This window comes from Terrapene carolina, unplaced genomic scaffold (genome assembly GCF_002925995.2).
Source record: "Terrapene carolina triunguis isolate 2854851 unplaced genomic scaffold, T_m_triunguis-2.0 Scaffold111, whole genome shotgun sequence".
NCBI lineage: Eukaryota > Metazoa > Chordata > Testudines > Emydidae > Terrapene > Terrapene triunguis.
Window position 1 is genome coordinate 12,178,104 of NW_020664462.1, and position 25,156 is coordinate 12,203,259.

At 42.5% G+C, this 25,156-nt stretch overlaps 1 protein-coding gene across 3 annotated transcripts in view; it reads right to left on the reverse strand.

The window, feature by feature from the left end:
- Window positions 1–2,320: 2,320 nt before the first annotated feature.
- The window catches only part of XYLB (xylulokinase), a 138,799-nt gene continuing 115,963 nt past the window's right edge, over window positions 2,321–25,156 (reverse strand). For 2 of the 3 annotated variants that reach the window (XM_026652035.2, XM_026652032.1), the window contains 3 exons: window positions 18,000–18,087; window positions 14,842–14,936; window positions 2,321–2,802 (listed from right to left, as the gene is read on the reverse strand). In XM_026652035.2, the coding sequence (XP_026507820.1) occupies window positions 2,680–2,802; window positions 14,842–14,936; window positions 18,000–18,087 (306 nt within the window). In that variant the 3' untranslated portion in view covers window positions 2,321–2,679. Of the gene's footprint in view, window positions 2,803–14,841; window positions 14,937–17,999; window positions 18,088–24,399; window positions 24,595–25,156 lie in introns of those variants that run through there. The other variant, XM_026652033.1, reaches the window with a different exon arrangement.

Consider the following 25,156-nt stretch of genomic DNA (forward strand, 5'->3'; position numbering starts at 1 on the left):
TCAATGATAACCCTGCTGGGCCCAGGCAGTGTGGAGATGGAAGCTGACTGACTCAAATGCAGAGTTGGACTTGCAAGAGGTAGGGGAGTAGATTAGGACAAGGAGTCTGGGGGAGGGGAGATACTGGGACTGCCTGGACAAGGAGACTGGGTCTGGGAGCCAGGGGTAGAAACTGGAACGGAGACGATAAGAAGATCGGCTCTAGGAGACAGAGGACGATGTGATGGTCTGAGCAAGGAGACTGGGACATAGTGAGGGAGGGAAACAGGGGGGATTGGGAGCCAGTCAGAGCCGGCACTAGGCATAAGCAGACCCAGGACCAGGATGCTGATCGTTGCCCCGCCGGGAAGGATGCCACCGGAGGAGGCCCCCCCCCCCGACGACCCAGGACCAGGATGCTGATCGCTGCCCCGCCGGGAAGGATGCCACCGGAGGAGCCCCCCCCCCCCGACAACCCAGGACCAGGATGCTGATCGCTGCCCCGCCGGGAAGGATGCCCCCCGACGACCCAGCTCAAGGGGGTCCCCTATTAATTATTAGTATGTGTTGTGTGTGGGGGGGAGGGGAAATATTTTTGCTTAGGGCCCCCAATGGGCTAGCACCGGCACCGGAGCCAGTAGCTGGGGGAGAGATTAAGATTGGCTGAGATGACAGGGACTGGCTGGGTAAGGAGATTGCGACTGGGAAACAGTGGGATGTGGGGAAGATGAGGGCGGGAGGGGACACCAATCTAATGAGGAGCTGGGTCACGGGGAGGAGAACCGGTACTGGGTAGGTAAAGAGGACTGACTGGATGAGGAGACCGGAGAGGCGATTGGGACTGAGAGCCAGTGGGGCTAAGGAATGAGGGGAAGATGACTGGTGGCCAGGATGGGGAAGGGAAAGAAAGAGATCAGATGAGGAACTGGGACTGGCTGTGCAAAGAGACAGGGTGGGAAGACAGGGAGCCCTGAGGGATGAGAATAGGACTTGCAGGGACTGGAAGGAGAAGCCTGAAGAGTGGAGACTGAACTAGGTGAAGAAAATAGGACTGGGAGGAGCAAGGTGGGAAAGACACAGGACTGGGCCAAAGAGATCATGCTTGGGGAAAATGGCCAGAAGAATCTACCCACAAGAGCACAAACCCCTCCACAGCCTGGAATGGAACACAAAATTCCTGAGTCTTACCCTTCCTTTGCTACCAGAAAATGTCTGTTAATATACCAGACAAGTGTCTCATTCCTCTCTAGTGCTGGTCTACATAGAGAATAACAACCTACTGCTGTTATCAGCTACCCGATTAGTTCAAGAACGGAGGTCTGTGTAGTGGATCTAAAACTTCCAACTCTGATGGCTCATGGGGTGTCAATATAATATCACATAATAGAGGCTGGTTTAAGTGGCATGCCTAGCATCACACAGGGACACAGTGGCATAGGCAGGGAGAGAATCCAATTCTCTAGGGTGGCATTCAACTGCCTTAACCTTTCTCTTCCTTCAGTCTCCTGTCTCATTCCCTACATTTCTGCAACAAAAGAAGCAGGGGTCCTACAGATTACAGTTTCTTTCCCTATACAACCCTGATTCATCCCCAGACCAAGTCCCTCCTATGCACTGAATGAGGCAGGGATCCTGTGAAAAAAATAGTATGTGATGATGTAACCGCAGACATAGTTTGGGCACCATCGGATGTAACACACTGTAAGCACATACAGGCACTTTCTACAAGAAGGCTCATTTCCAGCAGATCCTTTATTTGTTTTAATACTCTTTATTGTCTGTAGCACATTTAGCCAAGTCTCCTGTCTTTCAGAGGCCACAGCTGTTACTTTACAGATAAACTGCAAAAGCATTGAGTTCACATTTCAGACACTGGGCCAAACCGCCCTTAGTCACGCCCAGGCAACCCTTCAGTGTGTTAGCACAGACATAAGTTATGGCAGGATTTGATCCAGTGCAGCCAACACAGTACTTTGTAATAGCAGATAATACTCACTAAGGCATTTCCACAAATGGAAACAGAACATCACTGGGACTGAAGAGGGGAAAATTAAAAAGTACTGTCTTGAATATTAATATTGCTTTCAGAGGAACATAATTCCCTGGATATTCATACACCACCTTCTGTTTTAGATTAATCTAGCAGCTTCATAAAATGCCTATATGTTAAGGAAAGAGGAGAGAGAATCCAAAATCAATGGTGCTTAGATTTTTGTGGACTTTATGTAATTTCTGTAAGGCAGCACCATAATAAACATGGTATAACATGGTATAAAAACGTAGACAGATTAGAGACATATAGAAAGATAGTTGTGACAGATAAATGAATATAACAGACAGATAAAATAGATACAATACAGACAGACAGATATGGTAGACATATAGATAGAGACAGACATGTAGACAGAGAGAAAGACATGGGTAAACGGATCGATAGAATTAACCTGACTATTGTTACCCAGTTATTACAAAATACCAATTACAATGCTGAAAAGGATCTGAGAAAAAAATGATGCTGTGGACACAAATAACACTTGAGTGATTAAGTAAGATTTCAATCTTTCAGCAACTTTTCCAGTAACACCTTTTAAAAAAACCATTTTAATATGTATTAGACCTTGTTTTTGCACAAAATACAAAGAATGCCTTAACCAACTGCAGTAAATTCTGTCAAGTTTCTTCTGATCTTCACCCTGGCAGTCAATTCCTTGAGCTAGTCTTTGATTTTTCTTTTTCTTGCAATTTAGCCAGAATAGATGAGTTTGGACTGTACAGCACCTTTTGTTCAAGCTCTGCATATCTTTTCAGAAGGGGCTGGTAGAGCTAAAAGGAAGAGAAAGTTACATGTGTATGTTTAAAACGTGGATTTTAAAACTTTTTGCATTTCAGACCACCACCAGAACCAACCAAAGTGTTAGGAGTCTTTTAGAAATTTCCTCAAGAACATGCACTGCTATTCTTCGTTCTGTTTTTAATAGCCCTTACTAACAGTTCTTTTACAGCTCTAGTTTTATGACACTCTCAGACAGTTTCTATTGTAGTGGTGTGATAACATGTGTGCATGTTAGTTCAGTGTTCTTGTGATGAGCATCACTCATTATTTCAAGGGGAAGTAAGCAGTCATCTCTATTAAAATCACTGTTTGCTCACAATTTGACACATCCTTCTCTGTAACATTTCTAAAACCCAACCTGGTCTCCCTAGCCACACAGCCAAAACTCTTGTCCCGGCCTTCCTCATCTCCCTCAGTATTAATATCATCTGCACCATACTCAACCTCTCTGGCCTACATGCTCCCTGCGCTGATGCTATTCACCGGCAGGGCAGTGTTATGCCTGCCTGCTGGCACTAAGGGGCCACAGAGTCATAATAAATCAGGCCCAATAACTGGAAATCCTTATCCGTAGTAACCAATAAGTAAGACCCAGTGTTTAAGTGAATTTCACTGTTTCCCAAATAAGGACTCCAGCCTGCAATCTTTACTCAGACAAAACTCTAAATGGCTTCACCCTGAGTTTTTCATGAGTAGAAGTACAGGCTTTGTGAGAGTAATAAAAGCAGAACTGCCCTTTCATCAGTTAAAAGTACAGTACTTCATGGCATCAGTGTTTAATACACACTCAACTGGAATAAAATAAAATCTCCCAATATGATCACATCTTCTCACAAGAGAACACATTTACAGTTTTTGTAGGATTTTATCACCTGAGGGGAAAAAAGTGATGGTGTTTTGACCTTGTGTTTCCATTCATTTCAAAATCTTCAGTTTCTGAGTCCCCTTCTCCCTGAATAATTGTTTCAAATTGAGATTCTCTCTTTGTTCCTGGAATTTAGTCAAGAATTGTTGACTAAAGAATTGAATTGTTGGACAAATTCAGCAACAGAGGAGCCTGCTTTGATTAATTCTACCCATCACTAATAAGCTGTTAACAGCAGTTAAAGCAAATTTCTATACTAAATTAAAAATATCAGGTGGAAGTCTATAAGGAATATACAAGGTAAGTATATAATATATCTATGGCACATGAGAATATACATTATACACTTCACTGAAGCCCTGTCAAGTACAGGAAAATAGGTGTTTTAAAACATGGTAGCTAATAAGTTTTTTAACATATTTTTAAACACTATCTTCCAGTGATAGAGCATCAGACTAGGAGACAGGAGACCTAAGTTATACTCCTACTCTACTGCTGACTGACTGCATGACCTTGGGCAACTTGTTTAATCTTTGTGCCTCAAATTCTCCTGTCTGTAAAATGGAGATAAAGAGATCTATGGACAAAAAGGATATGAAACTGCAGAATACTATTATGATGAGAGTCATTCAGAAAGTGTCTAGCCTGATCTATTTAATTATACAGTAGGGCCCAATATATTTCACAGACCAAAGTACTGATATTTTGTTTTTCTTTGTTAGCAGCCCCTCGTGCCGAACTTGTACAAGGATGTGTCAAAGTGAGTAGTCACCAAAGATTTGAAAAATGGAGAAGAATGAAATCACAGAGGTGATCAAGTACCTCCATAAGAAAGGCTTGACTCCAAAGGAAATCCATGAGGACATGGTTGCAACACTGGGGAATGATGCCCATATGCCACAGTAAAAAAGCTGAGCTGATGAATTGTTGAATTTAAGCAAGAGAGAATCAGCACTGAGGATGAGCCAAGGTCAGGATGCCCTAGAGAGGCGAGAACACCAGAAAAAGTTGATGCAGTCCACAGGACGATGAAAAATAACCGAAAATCAACAGTCAGGCACACAGCTGAGACACTGGGCAGCCGCAGTGGGTCAGTGTATGTCAGCTGCAGTGAAGACTTGGGTATGAGAAAGGTTTCAGTAAGATGGGTGCCTAGAATGTTCAGCGCAGATCAGAAGAGAGTGTGATGACGTTTCCAGGAAACTTTTTGCTCCTCCAGGACAGTGCATCACTGTACACATCCCAGACTGTAGTGACCACAGCAACCAAATGTGGCTTTCAGCTGCTTCCCCATCCAGCCTATTCAACATGTTTGGCTCCCTCAGATTTCTGCCTGTTCCCCAAGTTGAAGGAAGACCTTTGGGGAAAGAGTTGCAGTGATGATAATGAGGTGATCACAGAAATTGAGGAGTTTCTGGACATGCAGGACAAGGACTTCTATTAGACAAGCATAGCCAAACTGCAGCTGTCTATTCTGCAGCTGCACTGGACCAAATGCATTGATGTCACAGGGGACTATACTGAAAAATAAACAAATGAATGCAAATTATGACTCTCTCTTTGCCAGGCTAGAAACTTTCTGAACACTCCTCATAGCACATCACAGAGCATATGATTTTAACTAACTACATGAATGCCTTAGGTGTGTTGTGAATCAAAGTGCTCTCAGTACCTGTGCAATACCGGAATTACCATTACACATCCCGAAGAATGCTATTGCTCCTATTTTTCTTAAATATATATAGAGGAGTAAACAAAATACCAAGCAAACACTCCTGGGTTGTATTAGGAGCATCGATGTCAGACAAAAATAGATCCTTTATTTACTGAAACATCTATAGTCAAGCCTCACTACTTCTTGCTTTGCTAACCTGTAAACTTGATAAACCCTGGCTGCTTTACCAGAATCTTCAGCAAAGATTTAATAGCAGAGCGCTATATTGCTAAGAGTGTTGTATTTCTAAGCTAGCGTTCTCATATTACTTATATGACATTTTTACAATATATACTACTGCACATTTACTAGCACAATATGAAGTGTTATTGTGAATACATCACTCTAAATTAAAAAGTGTCAAAATAAATGAACAGCCACGTTAACCGATACAGTGTCCTTGACTATTTTATTGGCCTTGAACATTTAACTTGCTAATTTGCAAAATTCAGGCATCTGCAGTGGGTCTCCCAGCCATCCGTGTGAATGAGTGCTGTAATATATACTGCAGGCACGTGGGAAAAATCAAGACCATCCCTCCTACTTTGTTTCTGTACAACTTGGGTGAAATTCACCCGCTGTGCAGAGGTCTAGCACAAAGTCTGTGAACTATATATGTCCTTCTTACCCCCTTTTTTGACTTCATTGGGAGTTGTGTTTAAACACTAGTGGCACAGCATGTCCCTCTATTACTGCAGGCTGTAGTGACTGATATTTTATATGCAAACACACACACATAGTGAGTCAGAACTTCAGACGGTGTAAGAAACCGTTACTTACTGTAACTGTGGTTCGAGATGTGATGCAGACGTGTATTCCACTTAGGTGTGTGCGTGCCCAGTGCACCAGAGCCAGGGAATTTTGCCTAGCAGTACCCGTAGGAGGCGGAAAAAGCACTTTGTTCTCATAGCCCCTCTCCATCTATACAAGGCACCACCTCGACACCCCTCAGTTCCTTCACACAGAACACCTGGAAATGAGACTTCAATGCACAGGGGACGGAGGGTGAGTTGTGGAATACACAGCTGCATCTTGAAGAGCCACAGTGACAACAAGTAACCATTTCTACTTCTTCAAGTAGACGCAGCCATGTATTCCACTTAGGTGACACACAAGCAATATCCACCCCAGGAGGCAAGGCTTAGAGTCTATATAAACAAAGTTTGCAGGACTGCACTACCAACGTTTGCATTCGGTCTGGAAGATGCAGTAATGGCATCATGGTTCGTAAAGATATGTATCAACAACCAGGTGGCAACCTTGCAAATGTCCAATATTGAGATGTCACTGAGGAACCCTATTGACATAGCTTTCACTCTCGTAGAATGAGTTCGCACCCGCTGAGGAGGTCTTGATACATATGCAGTCTTGATACAGGATGGTATCCACCCAGAGAACAGACTGCTTGTCCCTTCATACATCTGCATATGACACAAACAGACAAGGCGACACAGGAAACGGTTTAGTCCTGTCCAGGTAGAAGGTTAGACAATGTCTTGCATCTAAAATATGGAGACGCTGCTCCTCCAGAGATTAATGTGATTTAGGAAAGAACACAGGTAAATGGTTCAAATGAAAACTGAGAAACCACTATAGACAAAAAATTTGGGTGCGGCCATAAAATCACTTTGTCTTTGGAGATTATGGATAAGGAGAGTCTGCCATCAAAACCTGCAACTCACAGACTCTCCTTGTGGATGTTATTGCCACCAGGAACACAGTTTTCTGATACAAAAGTGAAAGGTACAAGATGCCAGAGGCTCAAACGGAGGTCCCTTTATGACTGCCAGGATCATGTTCGTGTCCCACAAAGGAACCAGCTCTCAAACCAGAGGATGGAGGCCAAGAAGCCCTTTTAAGAATCTTGCTATCATGGCACTGGAAAATACTGATCTTCCATGAATGGGGGAATGAAACGCTGAGATTGCCGCCAATGGACCTTCAAAGAGCTAAGTGCAAGGCCTGACTGAAGATGCAGCAAATACGCCAAGATGTCCTGGACAGAAATCAGCATCGATTGAACTCCACAGGTCAATGAGCACAGCAAGAACCGCTTCCATTTCACCCAATAGGTTATTCTGGTAGAGGGCTTTCTACTATGGAGTAGAACCTGCTGAACAGCCACCAAACAACATTCTTCCTCCTCATTCAACCAGAAAGCAGCCATGCAGTGAGATGCAGGGAGCTGAGTTCAGGATGCCAGGTGTGTCCATGGTTCTGTGTGAGTAGATCAGGATGGAGAGGAAAGGCTATGGGAGGCCAAATTGACAGCGCAAGAAGGTTGGAGAATCACCAATACCTCGGACATGCCAGGGCAATGAGGATGAGCTTGGCCTGATACACTTTCAGCTTGAAGATGACCTGTGGAATGATCAGGATCAGAGGAAAAGCATACAGGAGAGCCAACTGCCAGCTGAGATGGAAGGCATCAGTCAGGGAGCCGGAACTCAGGCCCCCTCAACGCAGAATAGACAGCATTTCCTATTGTCTCTTGTAGCAAATAAGACAATTGTCGGACTGTCCCAAGCTGCAAAGATGATACGCAGGACATCTTGTCTTCAGGGACCACTGGTGACTCAGGGGAAAATTCCTGCTAAGATGATCTGTGAGATGATTCTGGACCCTGGGCAAGTGATCGGGTATTGGAATGATACTCTCCTCAATGCAGAACCACCACAACGTGATTGCCTCTTGGCAGAGAACTCTGGACTGTGCTCCCCCATGCCTGTTCACGTAATACATCTCAGTGGTATTGCTGGTAAGTATGTGAACCACTGAGCCCCTGACACATTGGGAGCAATGCCCAAATTCTGCAGCCAGGACGCCCTTCTAATAGTCACTTCTGAGGCCATCTCTCTGGCTTAAGTGCCTGTGATGTCCATTGCAGACTGCAATGATGTCAAAGGGTACGTCTACACTTACCGGAGGGTCCGGCGGCAGGCAATCGATGTTCTGGGATCGATTTATCGCGTCTGGTTAAGACGCGATAAATCGATCCCGGAAGTGCCCCGGATCGATCCCGGAAGTGCTCGCCGTCGACGCCGGTACTCCAGCTCGGCGAGCGGCGTACGCGGCATCGACGGGGGAGCCTTCCTGCCGCGTCTGGACCCGCAGTAAGTTCGGACTAAGGTACTTCGAATTCAGCTACGTTATTAACGTAGCTGAATTTGCGTACCTTAGTCCGAAGTGGGGGGGTAGTGTAGACCAGGCCTTAGCCACCAAGCAGCCTTCAGCAACCAGGACACAAAATTCCTCCATGGAGGTTTCAGGCAATTGGTCTGCAAGTCAGACAGTCATCCAATTCACAAAGTCATGTTTAGACAACAATGCCTGCTGTTAGCAATCTGCATTTGCAGGAAAGAGGAGGTGTAGATCTTTCTACCCATTAATAAGGCTAAGATTTAGTCACAGGTATTTTTAATAAAAGTCATGGACAGGTCACGGGAAATAAACAAAAATTTACGGCCCGTGATCTGTCTATGACTTTTACTATAAATACCCCTGATTAAATCTTACATTTTCCTAGGGCGCCGCTGCTCTGGGGGCCCCGGGACACCGCTGCTTTGGGGAGCCCCAGAGGTTAATGGTTGGCCCCTGCTCTAGCAGCGGGGGCTGACTGCCTCCATTCGCCCACTGCTCCGAGGCCCCCAGGGACACTGTTCTGACAGCCACCAAAGCCAGCCACCTGCTGCTGCTCCGGGGGTCCCCGGGGCTGCCCCGGGACTGCTGCTCAGGCAAAAATTCCCTAGCCACCTAAGTCCATTTTGTGAATGATTCACAAATCAAACACCGCTCTTTTACATGGGCCTCGGCACAGCAAGCACCGCTTCACTCCCCCATGCTACGGACAATGTTTAAACTTAACTGAAGCTACCTAATGCTAAATCTTAACTAACACTAATACTAAGGGTACTAACTACCTATATACAACTAGAAAAAGTCATTAAGAGATGGAGAGACGATTGTGAGGTTAGGAACCACACAGAGCTCTGACTCCAGTCACAAGCAGTAAGAAGGAACTGAGGGGGTTGGGGGTAACGCTTCCTCCTACAGCCAGGGGAGGGGCTATGAGCCCCAGGCACAAGCTCCGCCTCCTGAGGGTACTGCTAGGCAAAATTCTCCAGCTCCGGTGTGCTGGGTGTGCACACACCTAAATGGAATACACGGCTGCATCTACTCAAAGAAGAACTGGTGCAGCTCATTTAAATTCACTGAAGTCAGCTGAGGATCTGGCCTAGTGTATACATATGGTTGTATATACAGAAGATTACTCTTAAGTTTCTAGTAGCTGGTTTCCATTGACATTACCTTGGATAACTCTTCCTAAGTGATTTCAGGAGTATTTTTCCAGAGGCAATTATATGGATTTATTTTTATAATTGATGTCCACAGGGAATAAAGAACACACTCAGTGATGCACAAAAGCTCAGGAACATAAATTCCCTCTTTGTAATACCCTCAAAAAGTAACATATCAAAGAGTGATATTTTTAAAAAGTAATTATGTGTATTATAATATGAAGCTTGTACTTGCCTATAACATAACTGTCATCACTATATTACTGACCAGTCTCACACATTATCAGGGCTCAGCACGTAAATAAGAAAACAAAAGATAAACTGTTAAAACAAAATACAATATAACTTAGACTGAGACTACTACCTTCCATGCAAGAAATGCTCACATCAGTATTATCTTGTCCCCCGTTCCCATCCGTCTGTTGCAAACCTAGATTGTGAACTCTCTAGGGCAGGAATTGTCGTCTTATCAATTGTTTGTACAGTGGAGCCCTGACCCAGTCCCTGGGTACTACTGTAATAGAATACTACAAACGTTGTTAAAGTCAACAACACAAACAGCCCCCTTGTCACACACTTATCATGTATTATATAAGCCAATGCTGACTATATCAATGCAAAATTTATGAATTAAATAGATGATGTAATTAAAACCTATGCACTTAAATGAAGTGGACTGCCCTGCACCTTCCCTACACAAAATCCTACATAACAGCATTAAACCAAATCTTATACCATTGCATAGGTACATGCCTTGTAAAAACACGAGAGATGTGATTATCTCCAGATAATCATATTCTTTCTCATGCCTTTTTGCTTAATTAGCCAATAAGCCAAGCATCTCCATTTTTAATAGACTTCTAAAATTGAGCTGCATTTTAAGGCTGTAATAATGGATTCTTACTGTCAGTTAGCATATACATATTGTTATAAGGTCTCCCAGTTATTTCTGTCATGCCTAGTGGTTCTGTCAGGCTGCAACTTGGGAAACTTCAGTATCCGGAGCTCTATTGTGCCCTTCTTGCACAATCCCAGTCCCTTGCCCCCAACAGGAACAATGGAAGGCATCATGTTCCCCAATGTGAAGGGGGGCACAGCTATTGCTCCCAGTATGGCTGCAAGCCATTGCTGAGGGATAGGCAAGTTGAGGGCCCATGCTCCTCCCTGCCCCTCCCCCTCTTTGGGACAGCTGGCAGTGCTAGCACCACACAGCCCTTCTGCTCGAGTGCAAGGACTTGTAATGGTCCCCATCTGACCCTACAATAATAAACACATTCGGATAAAAATTGTACTTTTGATTCTTGAAATTTTATTGTGCTTATGGACCTTCACATTCAGGATTCAAATACAGCAAGTTGTAATGTTTTGCCGCAGTCAGAAGCAGGTTTTTCTCCCTCCAGTGATCTGGCCCTTGTTGCTTCCAACTTAGGGTACGTCTATACTTACCTCCGGGTCCGGCGGTAAGCAATCGATCTTCTGGGATCGATTTATCGCGTCTTGTCTAGACGCGATAAATCGATCCCAGATCGATCCCGGAAGTGCTCGCCATCGACGCCGGTACTCCTGCTCCGCGAGAGGAGTACGCGGAGTCGACGGGGGAGCCTGCCCGCCGCGTGTAGACCCGCGGTAAGTTCGAACTAAGATAGTTCGACTTCAGCTACGTGAATAACGTAGCTGAAGTTGCATATCTTAGTTTGAAGTGGGGGGTTAGTGTGGACCAGCCCTTATACTGGCAAAAGAAGGAAACCAGACTAGATTCCTGAGCTTTGACCAGCTTTCCCTACACTGCCAAGATCTGGCTCTAGCAGTCCAAAAACGATATGGGCAACTCACATTGGTTAGCAAAGCTGCTCTACAAGAGCTGCTCAGCAAGACAGAGCTTAACCTCAGAATGACTTTGAAGTTTATAAAAAGAACTGTCATTTAAGTGAAAGCCAGTAAACTCAACAGAATGAAATTGGATGAACAGGGAGATGCAGCCCTGTAAAAAACAGAACCAAACTGACTCATCACGTTATGAATTTTCACTGCACTGTTCATGCTAACCCACTGTATTACTGACAGGCCCTCTGGCTTTCTGCAGTTTCACAGCCATGAAACTAGCCAAGGAATCCACTATCAACTGTAAAATTATAGAACAGGAGATAAAAAATTGGAGTGGAATTTATAATTGAAAGAAACTGCTTTTAATGGGATGCAGCTGGCATGCTAAATGGGGGTGCAGAAATGGTCATTCCTCAGTTTGTTGTTTAGCTGCTACCATCTCTTTAATAACTCAGTATCAACTGGAGCAATAATTCACTGCCTTTATATCATTTAAGACCAATAAAAAGATGTGCAATGATAGCCAGGTCTAACGAAGTGAGAAAGGAGGAGAAAAGTATTGAGACAGAGACAATTATTCTTTTAGTTGTCAGGACATTGTATGCCAGTCAAATGTAAAAGAGACAAAAGAATTCACTATTGATACTTTGAGCTAGGCGGTGCCTACCCCTGCATGGAACCAGGATTTGCAAGCGGCAAGTAGAAGAGCACTAGACAGCCCAAAAGAAGTGAACCTGTGGTTCACCATTCCACAGAAGCCAGCAGAGACAAACTTTGCACAGGGAGCACATATTATACACTTTCAAAGGGTGTTGCATCTCCCACTGGTATCGTGTCCCTCACTCCTTCCAGAGACATTGTGGCTGAGTCAGATGTCACTGTGGACTGCTACTGGGGCGGAGTGTTTCTCCACCCCTTCCATATCTCCTGGCAGCTCTGATTACAAAAACCAGAACACAGCTCTTTATCATTATATATCTTTTAAAACAAGGGGAAACAGGTATCACAAAGTTGAGCAAATGAGATCAGATCATCTGATTTTAAATTGACTGGCTTAATATTTCTGATCAGGACTTGTTTGATAAATAAGATTTTCCAGTTCTGTTAATAATTAAATAATATGCTGGTATGTACTATGCCACTATGTAGCATAATCATTTCCATTATTACTGTTGCTGATGTCTGGTGCTCCAATACCATTTTAGCTGGAAGCTAGTAATTTTGGTAGTTTCTAAGAGTTTAAATAAAAGCTTTAAAGCCTTGATGTCTGCAGTTATGGTGTGTGATGCTGTATGACTGAAGTATGACCATTCATATCCTTGATATTGCCACTGCAACAAATCTTGTACAAAGTATGTCATGTAAGGTGTCAATGGAAAAGTTATGATTTGCTAAGTATGATTATCCAATTATATGTATGTATCCTTTTTTTATCTGAAGTTATAAATATTGACTATGTACTGACATCATACATATATACTGTATTCCTGGGTAAAACCCACCACGTAAAATCTAAAATGAAGTCAGACAGCTTTGTGTTGATGGCCCATTAAAGACACTTAACTCTCACAATGGGGCACAGAAAAAACTCATTCCACCAAGATATTTCTTCCTACAGATGCCTCAGCCACCACCTGTGAGTCAGCAAGCCATGTAAGGACATGAGATATGCTCATGTGTACTTGGACTCCATCTTGTGCCAGTAATTTTCCACAAACTAGGCTATGAGCTTTGTTTGAAATAGAAAATTTCCAGGCCCTTGGCCAAGGGTATAAAAGATCCATTTTGCCTCTTTCCTGCTCTGATTCTCTGGACTGTGCATTTACAACAAAAAGGAGCATATTGAACTATGGACTGAGGACCTTCCAATACTTTGGAAGTTACCAGAGAGACTTTACAAGCCAGCAGTCTGTAATATCACTGCTACAAACCAGATATAAGAATATTGCCACTATTGTATGTATATGATCTATTCACCAGTTTAACGCTCTTCTTTTTTTTTATTAATAAACCTTTAGATTTTAGTTACTAGAGGACTGGCAGCAGCATGATGATTATTGGGTAAGATTTGAGCTATATATTGACCTCGCTAAGTGGCTGATCTCTTGAGATTAGAAGGACCTTATATGTGATGAAATTGGTTTTCAATAACCACTCCTCATAGAGTCCAGTGTCTGGGAGGTGAGATAAGGGCTGGAATGCCTAAGGAGACTGCATTTCTGACTTCTTTTTAGCCAGTGTGGTGAGATAGAAAGTTTACTTTTGTTACTGGCTTGGTATAATCTAATGATAGAATAACCACCAGTTTGGTGTGAGTCTGTCCTATTTCCTAACAGCTTGTTCTGAATATGGCATTCTAAGTTGTGACCCACTGAGGCCCAGTGACATGGTGTATCCAACTTATTATGCAACATGCCAACAGACTAAATTAATGCAGAAGAAATCTGTACATAGTTGAAGTTAGTGGAGGTAGAAGGTATTTAGATCCTAGACAGCTACAACTAAATTACTATTGTACAGGATTCTTGCTGCATTATACTGTTCATTTATTACATGATATTAAGTTATATGTAAAAAGCTGTAATAGAGCTACAGTCTTATGGAACTCCAGATGGGAACAAATTGCCTTTAATGGGAAATTGGAAGTCCCAAGACAAGTTCTTTCCTTGGTTTACATGAACTATGTGGCTCTGTTGCCTAACTGGTTGCTTAGCCATGTGGCCCCACAAAACACAAGTTTCCTGTTTTGAGGGAATTGTAAAACTTTAGAGAATGTGTGTGTAGTGAAAACTGGTTCTAGTAAGCATTATTTCTAATTAGGACCATTTGGCTGTTCAGACTGGAAGTTATCAGTGAAGATGTGTGCGCCTTTCATAAATGATTGCTGATCAATATTAAAAATCAGGCAGGCACGGATTTTTCTGATGTTTTCCAAACAGAGAACATAACTTCATTCACATTTTTCCAAGTAGCACTTTGCTGGAAGTAAAGACTATTTTGTCAATATTACCAGTCAGAACCCAAATGACCAGCACTGGCATTAAACCCAAGTTATAACACTTTCTGTCCTTGAAAGATGACAGTTTTTCCTCTCTGCATGTATCTGATTGGGGAAATTTACTCTTTTATGGGTCTGAATACAGTGATCACTCAGATATTGTATCATTACAAAAACACAGATCTCCCCAAATCAATCCTAGTGTCTCACAAGTTACAAGTACATCCATTTTATTGGCAAAAAAAAAAAAAAAATAAAACACCATTTTTAAAACATACAGAAAATAAAATGAAATGAAATTGAAAATGATGAAATTCCAAAGCTACTCACCTGGTCTGCCCCAGCGGTTGGTGTAACAACTAATCTAGGCTCTGGTGCTAATTTCACTACATCTACCAAGGACACACTTGTTTCTGCCACAAGCCCTGCAGAGAGAATCACAATACTGATCAATTCTCAAAAACAAGATGAGGGATGTGCCTCAACTCACTGGCAAATTAATACATTATATTGACCCTCCCTCGCTGGGTCAGCATTCAAAAGTGAAGGATAAATGGCAAAGGTCTTACATTCCAATGCACTGATATGGAAAGTGGAGACTCTGAGATTGAGTTTTTGGTCAGTCATTCAATTTGTACCTTATGGTGGGATAGCAGCAGAGATGCAGTTTCAACAATATCAGTAATCATTTATGGACACCAATAATAAAGTAAGCAGCAGTGAAAATATGCAGAAGGAAGGGATCCAAGGGCAAAGTGTAACCAAAATAAAAAGCACAGCTAGAAAGATAGGGATGAGATGTGAAAACAGTATCAAGAAAATGTGGTACAAATACTCATTAAACTATGATGATACATGAGGCAGCTGAACAGTCGGAGGGAATCCCATTACTACAGCATTCTCCCTTGCAGAGTAAGCTACAGCATTTCAGGTATTCTTTGTTATTCCTGCCAAACAACGTAGACTAACCATGGAATACTGTATTTGTAGATATAAATTATAAAGTTGTTAAGGGGCCCTTGTCATCAATATTTAATTTATACTAGCAAGTCTTCATTTTTACACAATTCCTCTGCTCAGCCAGAGGAGTGAGCCAGCTGAACGGCATCAATCAAAAATGCCATTGATGCCGTTGGGGGTGGGAATTGGGCAGTAGCATACCTGAGCAAAGATTTCAAATACTATACTGACAGAGGGAATCCCCATCTTCTGGCCATATGAAATAGCTGCATAAATCTTAATGGAAGCTGTGCACCTCAAGCTGTATTCAAGGGCAGAGAATCCAGCATGAACTGGAAAAGTTCAGGATGATTTTGAAGTATAGGGCACATTCTGAGTAAAACAGAGGAAGGATGTGGGGATTTGGTCCCTAAAGTGTAAAAATGTCCTCAGCATGCTTCACTCCTACTGATAGTCTGGTGCTGCTATTTCCACTCTCCTAAATGCTTTGCTGATGGCACCATTGCATCTTCTTTGGAAACAAAGTGGTGGAAGCATATTTTGTGTGTTAAAATTACTGATTCTGGTTCTCTGCTGCACAGAGTTTCTGCTTTGTCTTCAGACCTGTGAGTGCAGTCAATGTGGGTGTACCATGTAGCTGAAGGCAGAATTTGCTTCTGAAAATGAAATCTGGATGCTTTTGTGATGATCTGCACTGTCTTCACCATGCTTCTGTTTCAATGTTATGACCCTGCATGAACCTGGACACAGGCTGTCCATTGCTAAAATGTCTAATTGAGGCCTGTCATAACTATTAAGGGAAGGGTAACAGCTCTCTGTGTACAGAGACTCCAAATCCTTTTACCTGTAAAGGGTTAAGAAGCTCGGGTAACCTGGCTGACACCTGACCCCAAGGACCAATAAGGAGACAAGATACTTTCAAATCTTGGGGGGGGAAAGGCTTTTGTGTGTGCTCTTTGTTTTAAGGGGATGTTCGCTCTTGGGACTGAGAGGGACCAGACATCAATCCAGGTTCTCCCCATCTTTCTAAACAAGTCTCTCCTATTTCAAACTAGTAAGTAAAAGACAGGCAAGGCGTCTTAGATTTACTTTGTTTTCTCAACTTGTAAATGTACCTTTTTACCAGAGTGTGTATCTTTGTTTGCTGTACTTTGAACCTAAGACAGAGGGGGGTCCTCTGAGCTCTTTAAGTTTGATTACCCTGTAAGCTATTTTCCATCCTGATTTTACAGAGATGATTTTTACCTTTTTCTTTAATTAAAAGCCTTCTTTTTTAAGAACCAGATTGATTTCTCCTTGTTTTAAGATCCAAGGGGGTTTGGATCTGCATTTCACCAGGAGTTGGTGAAAGGAGGGTGGGAGGAAGGAGGGGGGGATGGTTAATTTCTCCTTGTTTTAAGATCCAAGGGGGTTTGGATCTGTGTTCACCAGGGAATTGGTGAAAGGTTTCTCAAGGCTTCCCAGGGAGGGAATTCTTGTGATGGTGGCAGCGGACCAAAGCTAAGCTGGTAGATAAGCTTAGAAGTTTTTCATGCAGGCCCCTACATTTGAACCCTAAAGTTCAAAGTGGGGATCCAGCCTTGACAAGGCCTATGGGAATTTTGCCTGAGTAAGGACTTTAAGGACTTGGCCCACAGCTTTGAACTTGTTTAACAGTAAAATAGCCAGGAAACAATGCTATTAAAGCATTCCAAAATACCTGAAGAAGAAAGACCTTCCTGGGATTCAACATCATTAACCCTCTGAGAACCTGTCATTAACATACAAGTTTTTGCATCAATACACTAATGAATTGACACCTTTACTTCTGGGACTTTGGCTGTTGCATTAGAACTGGTGATGTAATGCAGTAAATGAAATGACTGAACAAGAGATTTATGCATTCATAACATGAAGCGTACACAGCTTGAATGTGGAGCACAGCACAGCTTGTATATGCTGATAGATGGTTTGTCATTTAAAAATGCCAAGTTTTACACAGAAGATTTATTTTAATGTCACCCATTTTGGCAGTATTTATTACTAGGCTGGTTTTCTCTAACTCCTTTCCCCTTCCTTTGTGGGTTCAGTCAGGAGAGGGGAGCTTTAATTAACAACTGGGTATCTGTTGGTGGAGGATCAGCGCATCAAGGCTGCACATCCTTCCCAGCAAATCTCATCCATTTCCAGGGATGTACCTGTCATCTGTCCAGGTCCCACTCCTGTCTGAGAGGAGGTTGCTGCAGTTTGTGCTGCTGTATCCTACATTCCCCTCTAGGCAGACGATCTGCCACTGGGAGCCCAAACCTAAATTCTACTGCAAGAAGTAAGAGTGAGTGAAACCCTAAAAATTCACTTTTATTCTTACTGGGCATGATCCAAACCCCACTGATGTCAGTGGAAATACTCCCTTTGACTTCAGTGGGCTATGGATCTGGTCCTATGCTTTATATACCCCTCACTTTTTTTCAGAAACTTTAACCATGGGTATTGGGTGCATGAAGATTAAATGTTCGGGTTGCTCAGAGGACTTTTCTTTACAGCCTTACCATGAATTGCTCTGTAAGCACATCCTAAACAAGCGGAGTTGGCGGTGTCAATAGTATACACTGGTGCGCTAAACACATCAGACAGGACCTGGGAAGTATAAAAGCATCTATTACATATGACTGTGAAACACAGGGCAATAGGTAATTCCTTATAATTGCTGAGGCAAGCAAATGGTTCCTGCACATGATAGCCAAATGTTTGTGCAGGCTTTATAACAGTTACCTCTGGGGTCAATGTGTACTGACCCTTTTCATGTGACACAGTACTAATCTTTGGCAAACCTGACCCAGGTCAGGTGACTGGGGCCAGGAAATAAAGATACATTTCTTACAATGTTGTCACTTACAAAGGTTCGGTATGTGGTCATTGTATCTCCAGCAAGTTCTCAGAGTCATCCCCCAAGACTTGTAAGGGGCAGATACGTTCACTCCTGAACCAAGAAATGGGGGGCCAGATTCTCTGCTTCACCAAGTTTATGCTCAGCAAAGTAGAAGGAAGGAGGGGAGAAGTGAGGGAGTCAATTGCAATTCCCCAATTCTCTGCTCAGACATGACCAAGGTTAGAGCAGCCTGGAGGTCCAAAGCATTCCAGCTACTCCTCCTCTCTCTCCCCAACATAGCCCTTGTTCTGGGGTCTACAGGGAGGATGGTATAGGAGTCGTGTGACCCTAACAGTATCCCAGTGCAAGAGGACAGGGGGCTAAGTGGTATCTCGTAGTGAGTTTCAGCTGGCCAGACCAGTTCAGTGTACACCAACTCACTAATGTTATAACCTGTATTTAAAAAGGTATAATGTAAGACATCAATAGTAATCTAATAACATACTGATCATTAATATTATTGCGGGGTGTATGCACAGACGACAAATTCAAAATTACAAACATATTGTGAATTATCTTCTTAAAGTGTGTTTGCTGAGCAGGGCTGAAATTACCCCACTCTAGACAAAGTAATGTGGTTCTGCCACCTTGAAGGTACTTCCAAGGTGCATTAAGAGACAATGGAAATGCAATTTACATAAAAGATAAACAGAACGATCAAGACAACAAGGGGAGGAGATAATCACTCAGCATCACGGCACAGGGAGGAGATTGCAGAAAACAGAGTAATTGGCATTTTAGCAAACACCAGCAGAGGAAACCAGCATGAAGCTTCCTTCCCCACAAGACTCTACGTAGCCTTCCTCACAGCTTGACTGAACTTTGCTTTAGGACAACCTTCAGAAGAATCCATTGTAAAGGTTCATTGCACTCTAAAAGAGAAAGGCAAAAAGCCCCAAGTTATCTTCCACCTAACAAGATAAAGGAACCAAGCACTTTGGACTTTGTGGAAGATCCTGACCTGAATGGTGGTCAGCCATCTTGCTGGAAGGTAGATTGGTAAGGAAACTACCTTGAATAAAGGCTGTAACTTATTGTTTTAAGCCTTAGCCACTAGAAAGTGTTTTTCACATTTATTTGCTTGTACCCATATCTAACTCTATCCCTTACTTGAACTCACTTAAAATCCTATCTTCTGTTGTTAATAAACGTGTTTTACTTTTAATCTAAACCAAACCAGTGCTGAGGTCCCTTCAGGTAGCATTGTAAAGTAAGCATTTCTAAGGATCCATCTATATCAAGCATCACATGAAAATCTATTTTAGGGGACAAATGGAAAATTGATGAAGACATCCTTTCCATGGCTTGGTGATCGAATTTAAGCTTATTCATAAATTCATGTATATAACAAACCATTTAGAATGTGTGATTTCTTCCTCGTGAGTGACTTCAAAAGTAACAGATAGAACTTTTCAATGTCAAAAATAAAGAACAAACATTTCACCACATGTTTCATGCAGTCATTCATCAAGAGTCAAAGATGTAAAAGGAAAAACTCCCTAGTATAGACATTAAGGACTGTATTTTAAAACAAGAAAATAGAAAGGAGCATAAACTCTGGCAAATTAAGTGTCAAAGTATAATTAGGCAGGCCTAAGTCACCAGATGGTATTCACCCAAGAGTTCTGATGGAACTCAAATATGAAATTTCAGAACTACTAACTGTGGTGTGTAACCTATCACTTAAATCAGCTTCTGTACCAGATGACTGGAGGACAGCTAATGTGACACCAATTTTTAAAAAAGGTTCCAGAGATGATCTTGGCAACTACCGGCTAGTAAGTCTAACTTCAGTACCAGGCAAATTGGTTGAAACTATAGTAATGACCAGAATTATTAGACACATAGATGAACATGATTTGTCAGGGAAGAGTCAACACAGCTTCTATAAAGGGAAATCATGCCCCACCAATCTATTAGAATTCTTTGAGGGGGTCAAAACATGTGGACAAGAGTAATTTAGTGGATATAGTGTACTTGGACTTTAAGAAAGCCTTTGATAAGGTCTCTCACCAATGGCTCTTATGCAAAGTAAGCAGTCATAGGATAAGACAGAAGGGCCTCTCATGGATCAGTAACTGGTTAAAAGTCAGGAAACAATGGGTAGGAATAAATGGTCCATTTTCAGAATGGAGAAAGGTAAATAACCGTGTCCCCCAGGGATCTTTACTGGGACCACTACTGTTCAACATATTCATAAATGTTCTGCAAAAAAGGGATAGACAGTGAGAAGGCAAATTTTGCAGATGATACTAAATTACTCAAGATAGTTTAAGTCCAAAGCAGACTGCGAAGAGCTAGCAAATCTAAGGGGAAAAACAATTGAAGACAGTTGGCAGCTTTTCAAAGAGACATTATTAAGGGCACAAGAGCAAACTATCCCACTGTGTAGGAAAGATAGGAAGTATGGAAAGAGACCACCCTGGCTTAACCAGGAGACCTTCAATGATCTAAAAATCAAAAAAGAGTCCTACAAAAAGTGGAAACTAGGTCAAATTACAAAGGATGAATATAAACAAATAACACAAGTATGTAGGGACAAAATTAGAAAGGCCAAGGTACAAAGCAAGATCATAGAATCATAGAATATCAGGGTTGGAAGGGACCTCAGGAGGTCATCTAGTGCAACCCCCTGCTCAAAGCAGGACCAATCCCCAGACAGATTTTTGCCCAAGATCAAACTAGCTAGAGATATAAAGGGTAACAAGAAAAAATTCTACAAATACATTAGAAGGAAGAGGAAGACCAAGGACAAGGTAGGCCTGTTACTCAGTAAGGAGGGAAAAACAATAACAGAAAATGTGGAAATGACAGAGGTGCTTAATGACTTCTTTATTTCAGTTTTCACCAAGAAGGTGGGTGGTGATTGGACATCTAACATAGTGAATGCCAGTGAAAATGAGGTAGGATCAGAGGCTAAAACAGGGAAAGAACAAGTTAAAAATTACTTAGACAAGTTAGATGTCTTCAAGTCACCAGGGCCTGATCAAATGCATCCTAGAATACTCAAGGAGCTGACTGAGGAGATATCTGAGCCATTCACGATTATCTTTGAAAAGTCATGGAAGACAGGAGAGATTCCAGAAGACTGGAAAAGGGCAAATATAGTGACAATCTATAAAAAGGGAAATAAGGACAACCCAGGGAATTACAGACCAGTCAGCTTAACTTCTGTACCCGGAAAGATAATGGAACAAATAATTAAGCAATCAGTTTGCAAACATCTAGAACAGGGGTCAGCAACCTTTCAGAAGTGGTGTGCCGAGTCTTCATTTATTCACTCTAATTTAAGGTTCGCGTGCCAGTAATACATTTTAACATTTTTAGAAGGTCTCTTTCTATAAGTCTATAATATATAACTAAACTATTGTTGTATGTAAAGTAAATAAGGTTTTTAAAATGTTTAAGAAGCTTCATTTAAAATTAAATTAAAATGCAGAGCCCCCCCGGACCGGTTGCCAGGATCCGGGCAGTGTGAGTGCCACTGAAAATCAGCTTGTGTGCCGCCTTCGGCACCTGTGCCATAGGTTGCCTACTCCTGATCTAGAAGATAACAAAGTGATAAGTAACAGTTAGCATGGATTTGTCAAGAACAAATCATGTCAAACCAACCTGCTAGCTTTCTTTGACAGGGTAACAAGCCATGTGGATGGGGAAAGCAGCAGACGTGGTGAATCTTGACTTTAGTAAGGCTTTTGATACTGTCTCACATGACCTTCTCATAAACAAACTAGGGAAATGCAACCTAGATGGAGCTACTATAAGATGGGTGCATAACTGGGTGGAAAACTGTTCCCAGAGAGTAGTTATCTGTGGTTCACAGTCATGCTGGAAGGGCATAACGAATGGGGTCCCTCAATAAGGGCAAATGCAAAGCACTCCACTTAAGAAGGAATAATCAGTTGCACACATAAATAATGGGAAATGACTGCCTAGGAAGGAGTACTGCGGAAAGTGATCTGAGGGTCATAATGGATCACAAGCTAAATATGAGTCAACAGAGTAACACTGTTGCAAAAAAAGTTACAGAAAAGGGCCACAGAAATGATTAGGCATATGGAAAGCTTCCATATGAAGAGAGATTACAAAACTGGGACTGTTCAGTTTGTAAAAGAGACAACAAAGGGGGGATATGATAGAGGTCTATAAAACCATGAATGGTGTGCAGAAAGTGAATAGGGAAATGTTATTTATTCCTTCACCTAACACAAGAACCAGGGGTCACCCAATGAAATTAATAGGCAGCAGGCTTAAAACAAACAGTCAACCCGTGGACGGTGACCAGATGTCCCTATTTGGGGTCGATATTTGGGGCTTTTTCTTATATAGGTGCCTATTACCGCCACCCCTGTCCCAATTTTTCACACTTGCTGTCTGGTCACACTACGTGGAACTCATTGCCAGGGGATGTTGTGAAGCCCAAAATTGTAACTGAATTCAAAAAAGAATTAGATAAATTCATGGAGGATAGGTCCATCAATGGCTATTAGCCAAGATGGTCAGGGATGCAATCCCATGCTCTGTCCCTAGGCCTCTAACTTCCAGATGGAGGGACTGGACGACAAGGGATGGATCACTTGATGATTGCCCGGTTCTGTACATTCGCTTTGAAGCATCTGGCATTGGTCACTGCCAGAAGACAGGATACTGGGATAAATGAACACCTTGTCTGACCCAGTATGGCCATTCTTATGTTCTTAACAGATATTCCTGATGGTTACCTTTGGTATGTACAAAATGAGGGATTGTGAATACAGGTTATTAAGTGACAGCTTTCTATAATCCCAGAATGAATTATCCAAAAGCAATAACAATAACTTGAAAACACACTGTTTCCTGAGGTTTTGATTAAATTTTAAAGGATCCAATTAACCAGTGATTAAATTAAAGGAATGGCACTATATTGATCATATTATTTTAAGACACTTCTAACAAGTTTTAATAGCAGTTTTATTATACTTAAACTGCAAGTTCTGTAACTTTATTTCCCTCTTTCTAAGTTTGTTTCACTGTGTACAAATGTATTGTGAAAAACATCTAGCTCCTTGCCTAGATATAACAGTGAGGAGGCTCTACAAATGGCTCTAGGGTGTATATATAGCTTTAGAAACTAAGGTTTCACTCCCACTAAATGTACTGGCCCAAGTTCAAGCCTGGTGTTGCCTTAGTGGAATTACACGAGCATGGATCAATTTGGCCCATAGTTTTTAATCTTCCTTATGTCAAGTTATTGACTAGAATAACCAGAGCAGATACAACAGACAAAGAGAAATAACAGCAACAAGCAACATGTGTCAATTTTTTTCTCTTGTCCCAATCCACTTTAAACCCTATTGTCATACAAAACTGAGAAAAGGGATTCTGGATGACTCGAGAAATATGAAGCCTTTCACTTCTAAGTCATGAGCTCAAATCTGGATCAATTCCGTAATGACCAAGACTGTGATGGGGTGTACAAACCCCACACCAGGCAAAACTGCCTATACAACTTTGGGCTCAGGCAGCCTTGCCTCGCCACCCTTTGGAGGCATGCTAAACTTTCAGGAGCCCAGTTCAGAAGGTCCCAGCCCTGGAAGGTGGACAGACCTCTCTTCACTGGCTCCCAGGAAGGGAGGATGAAGCTGGCAGAGGCTTCCTGAAAACACTGTGCAATAGCTCTGAGGACAGTGAAAAGAGGGAGGCCAGGGACATGTTTGGACTATTTCTGTGTGGTGCTTTTCCTTTGTTACCTTTCCTCTGAGGCCTGAAAGGGGTTGGGGAAGAAGGCCTAGAGGCAGACTGCAGTAGGTAGAAGCCCAGGGAAGAAGCAGGAAGTCTGAAGAAGCAGATCTTAATAGGCTGCTACAGGGGCCCTAGGCTGAAACCCAGGATAGAAGGATGGACTTGGTTGTCCTATAGGCCACCAGTGAAAGGACTGGTGAAAGCCCCAGACAAGGGCCATAAGGTCTAGTGGGCCTACAGTGAGGCTGGAGCCCTGGCACAAGGCCGCCAGACTATATTTGGACAGGACTCTCACTTACCTCGAAAGTGGTGAGACTAAACCATGGCCTGGCCAGAGAGTTGAGTCACAAGACAAAGGTGGCACCCAGCAGACCCCAATGGTGTGTCACTGAGACGACAGCGAGGAAAACCCTAACGCTGCCACACCAAGCCACAAAGCGGCACGTTGGCTGGTGAGTCATTTTGTCAAAGACCTTTGTAGTCTCAAAGCTGTTCTGTGGTAGGTGTGAAATAAACAAGCAAGATCAGTCCAGTTCCTACTGGACAACTGTCCTTGTCACAAATACTACCACCACAACTAGCACTAATTATCAATCTCAGGAGAGAGGTTGATGACTAAATGGGCCAGGGAGACTAAACTACTTTCTCATCACCTAGAGGTGGTCCCTTCACAATGGGACTGAGATGCATTGCTGGGGCAGTATGCAGTAGATTGTACTGATACTGCCTATGCTGTATGTGTCCTGTGGGTGAATAGCGGACTTCAGCCTCCAGCACTCCCATAGAATTATGGCTGAGATTTTCAAAGGTGTTCAGCATTGACCTAACTCTGCTCTCATTGAAATTAATGGTCCAACACTGAACATTTTTTAAAATCTCACCTTAAATGCACTCTTACCAACAACTCTTTGGTTTGGTTGCTGAAATGATGTGACTTAAAGTATCAGAGGGGTAGCCGTGTTAGTCTGGATCTGTAAAAAGCAACAGAGGGTCCTGTGGCACCTTTAAGACTAACAGATGTATTGGAGCATAAGCTTTCGTGGGTGAATGCCCACT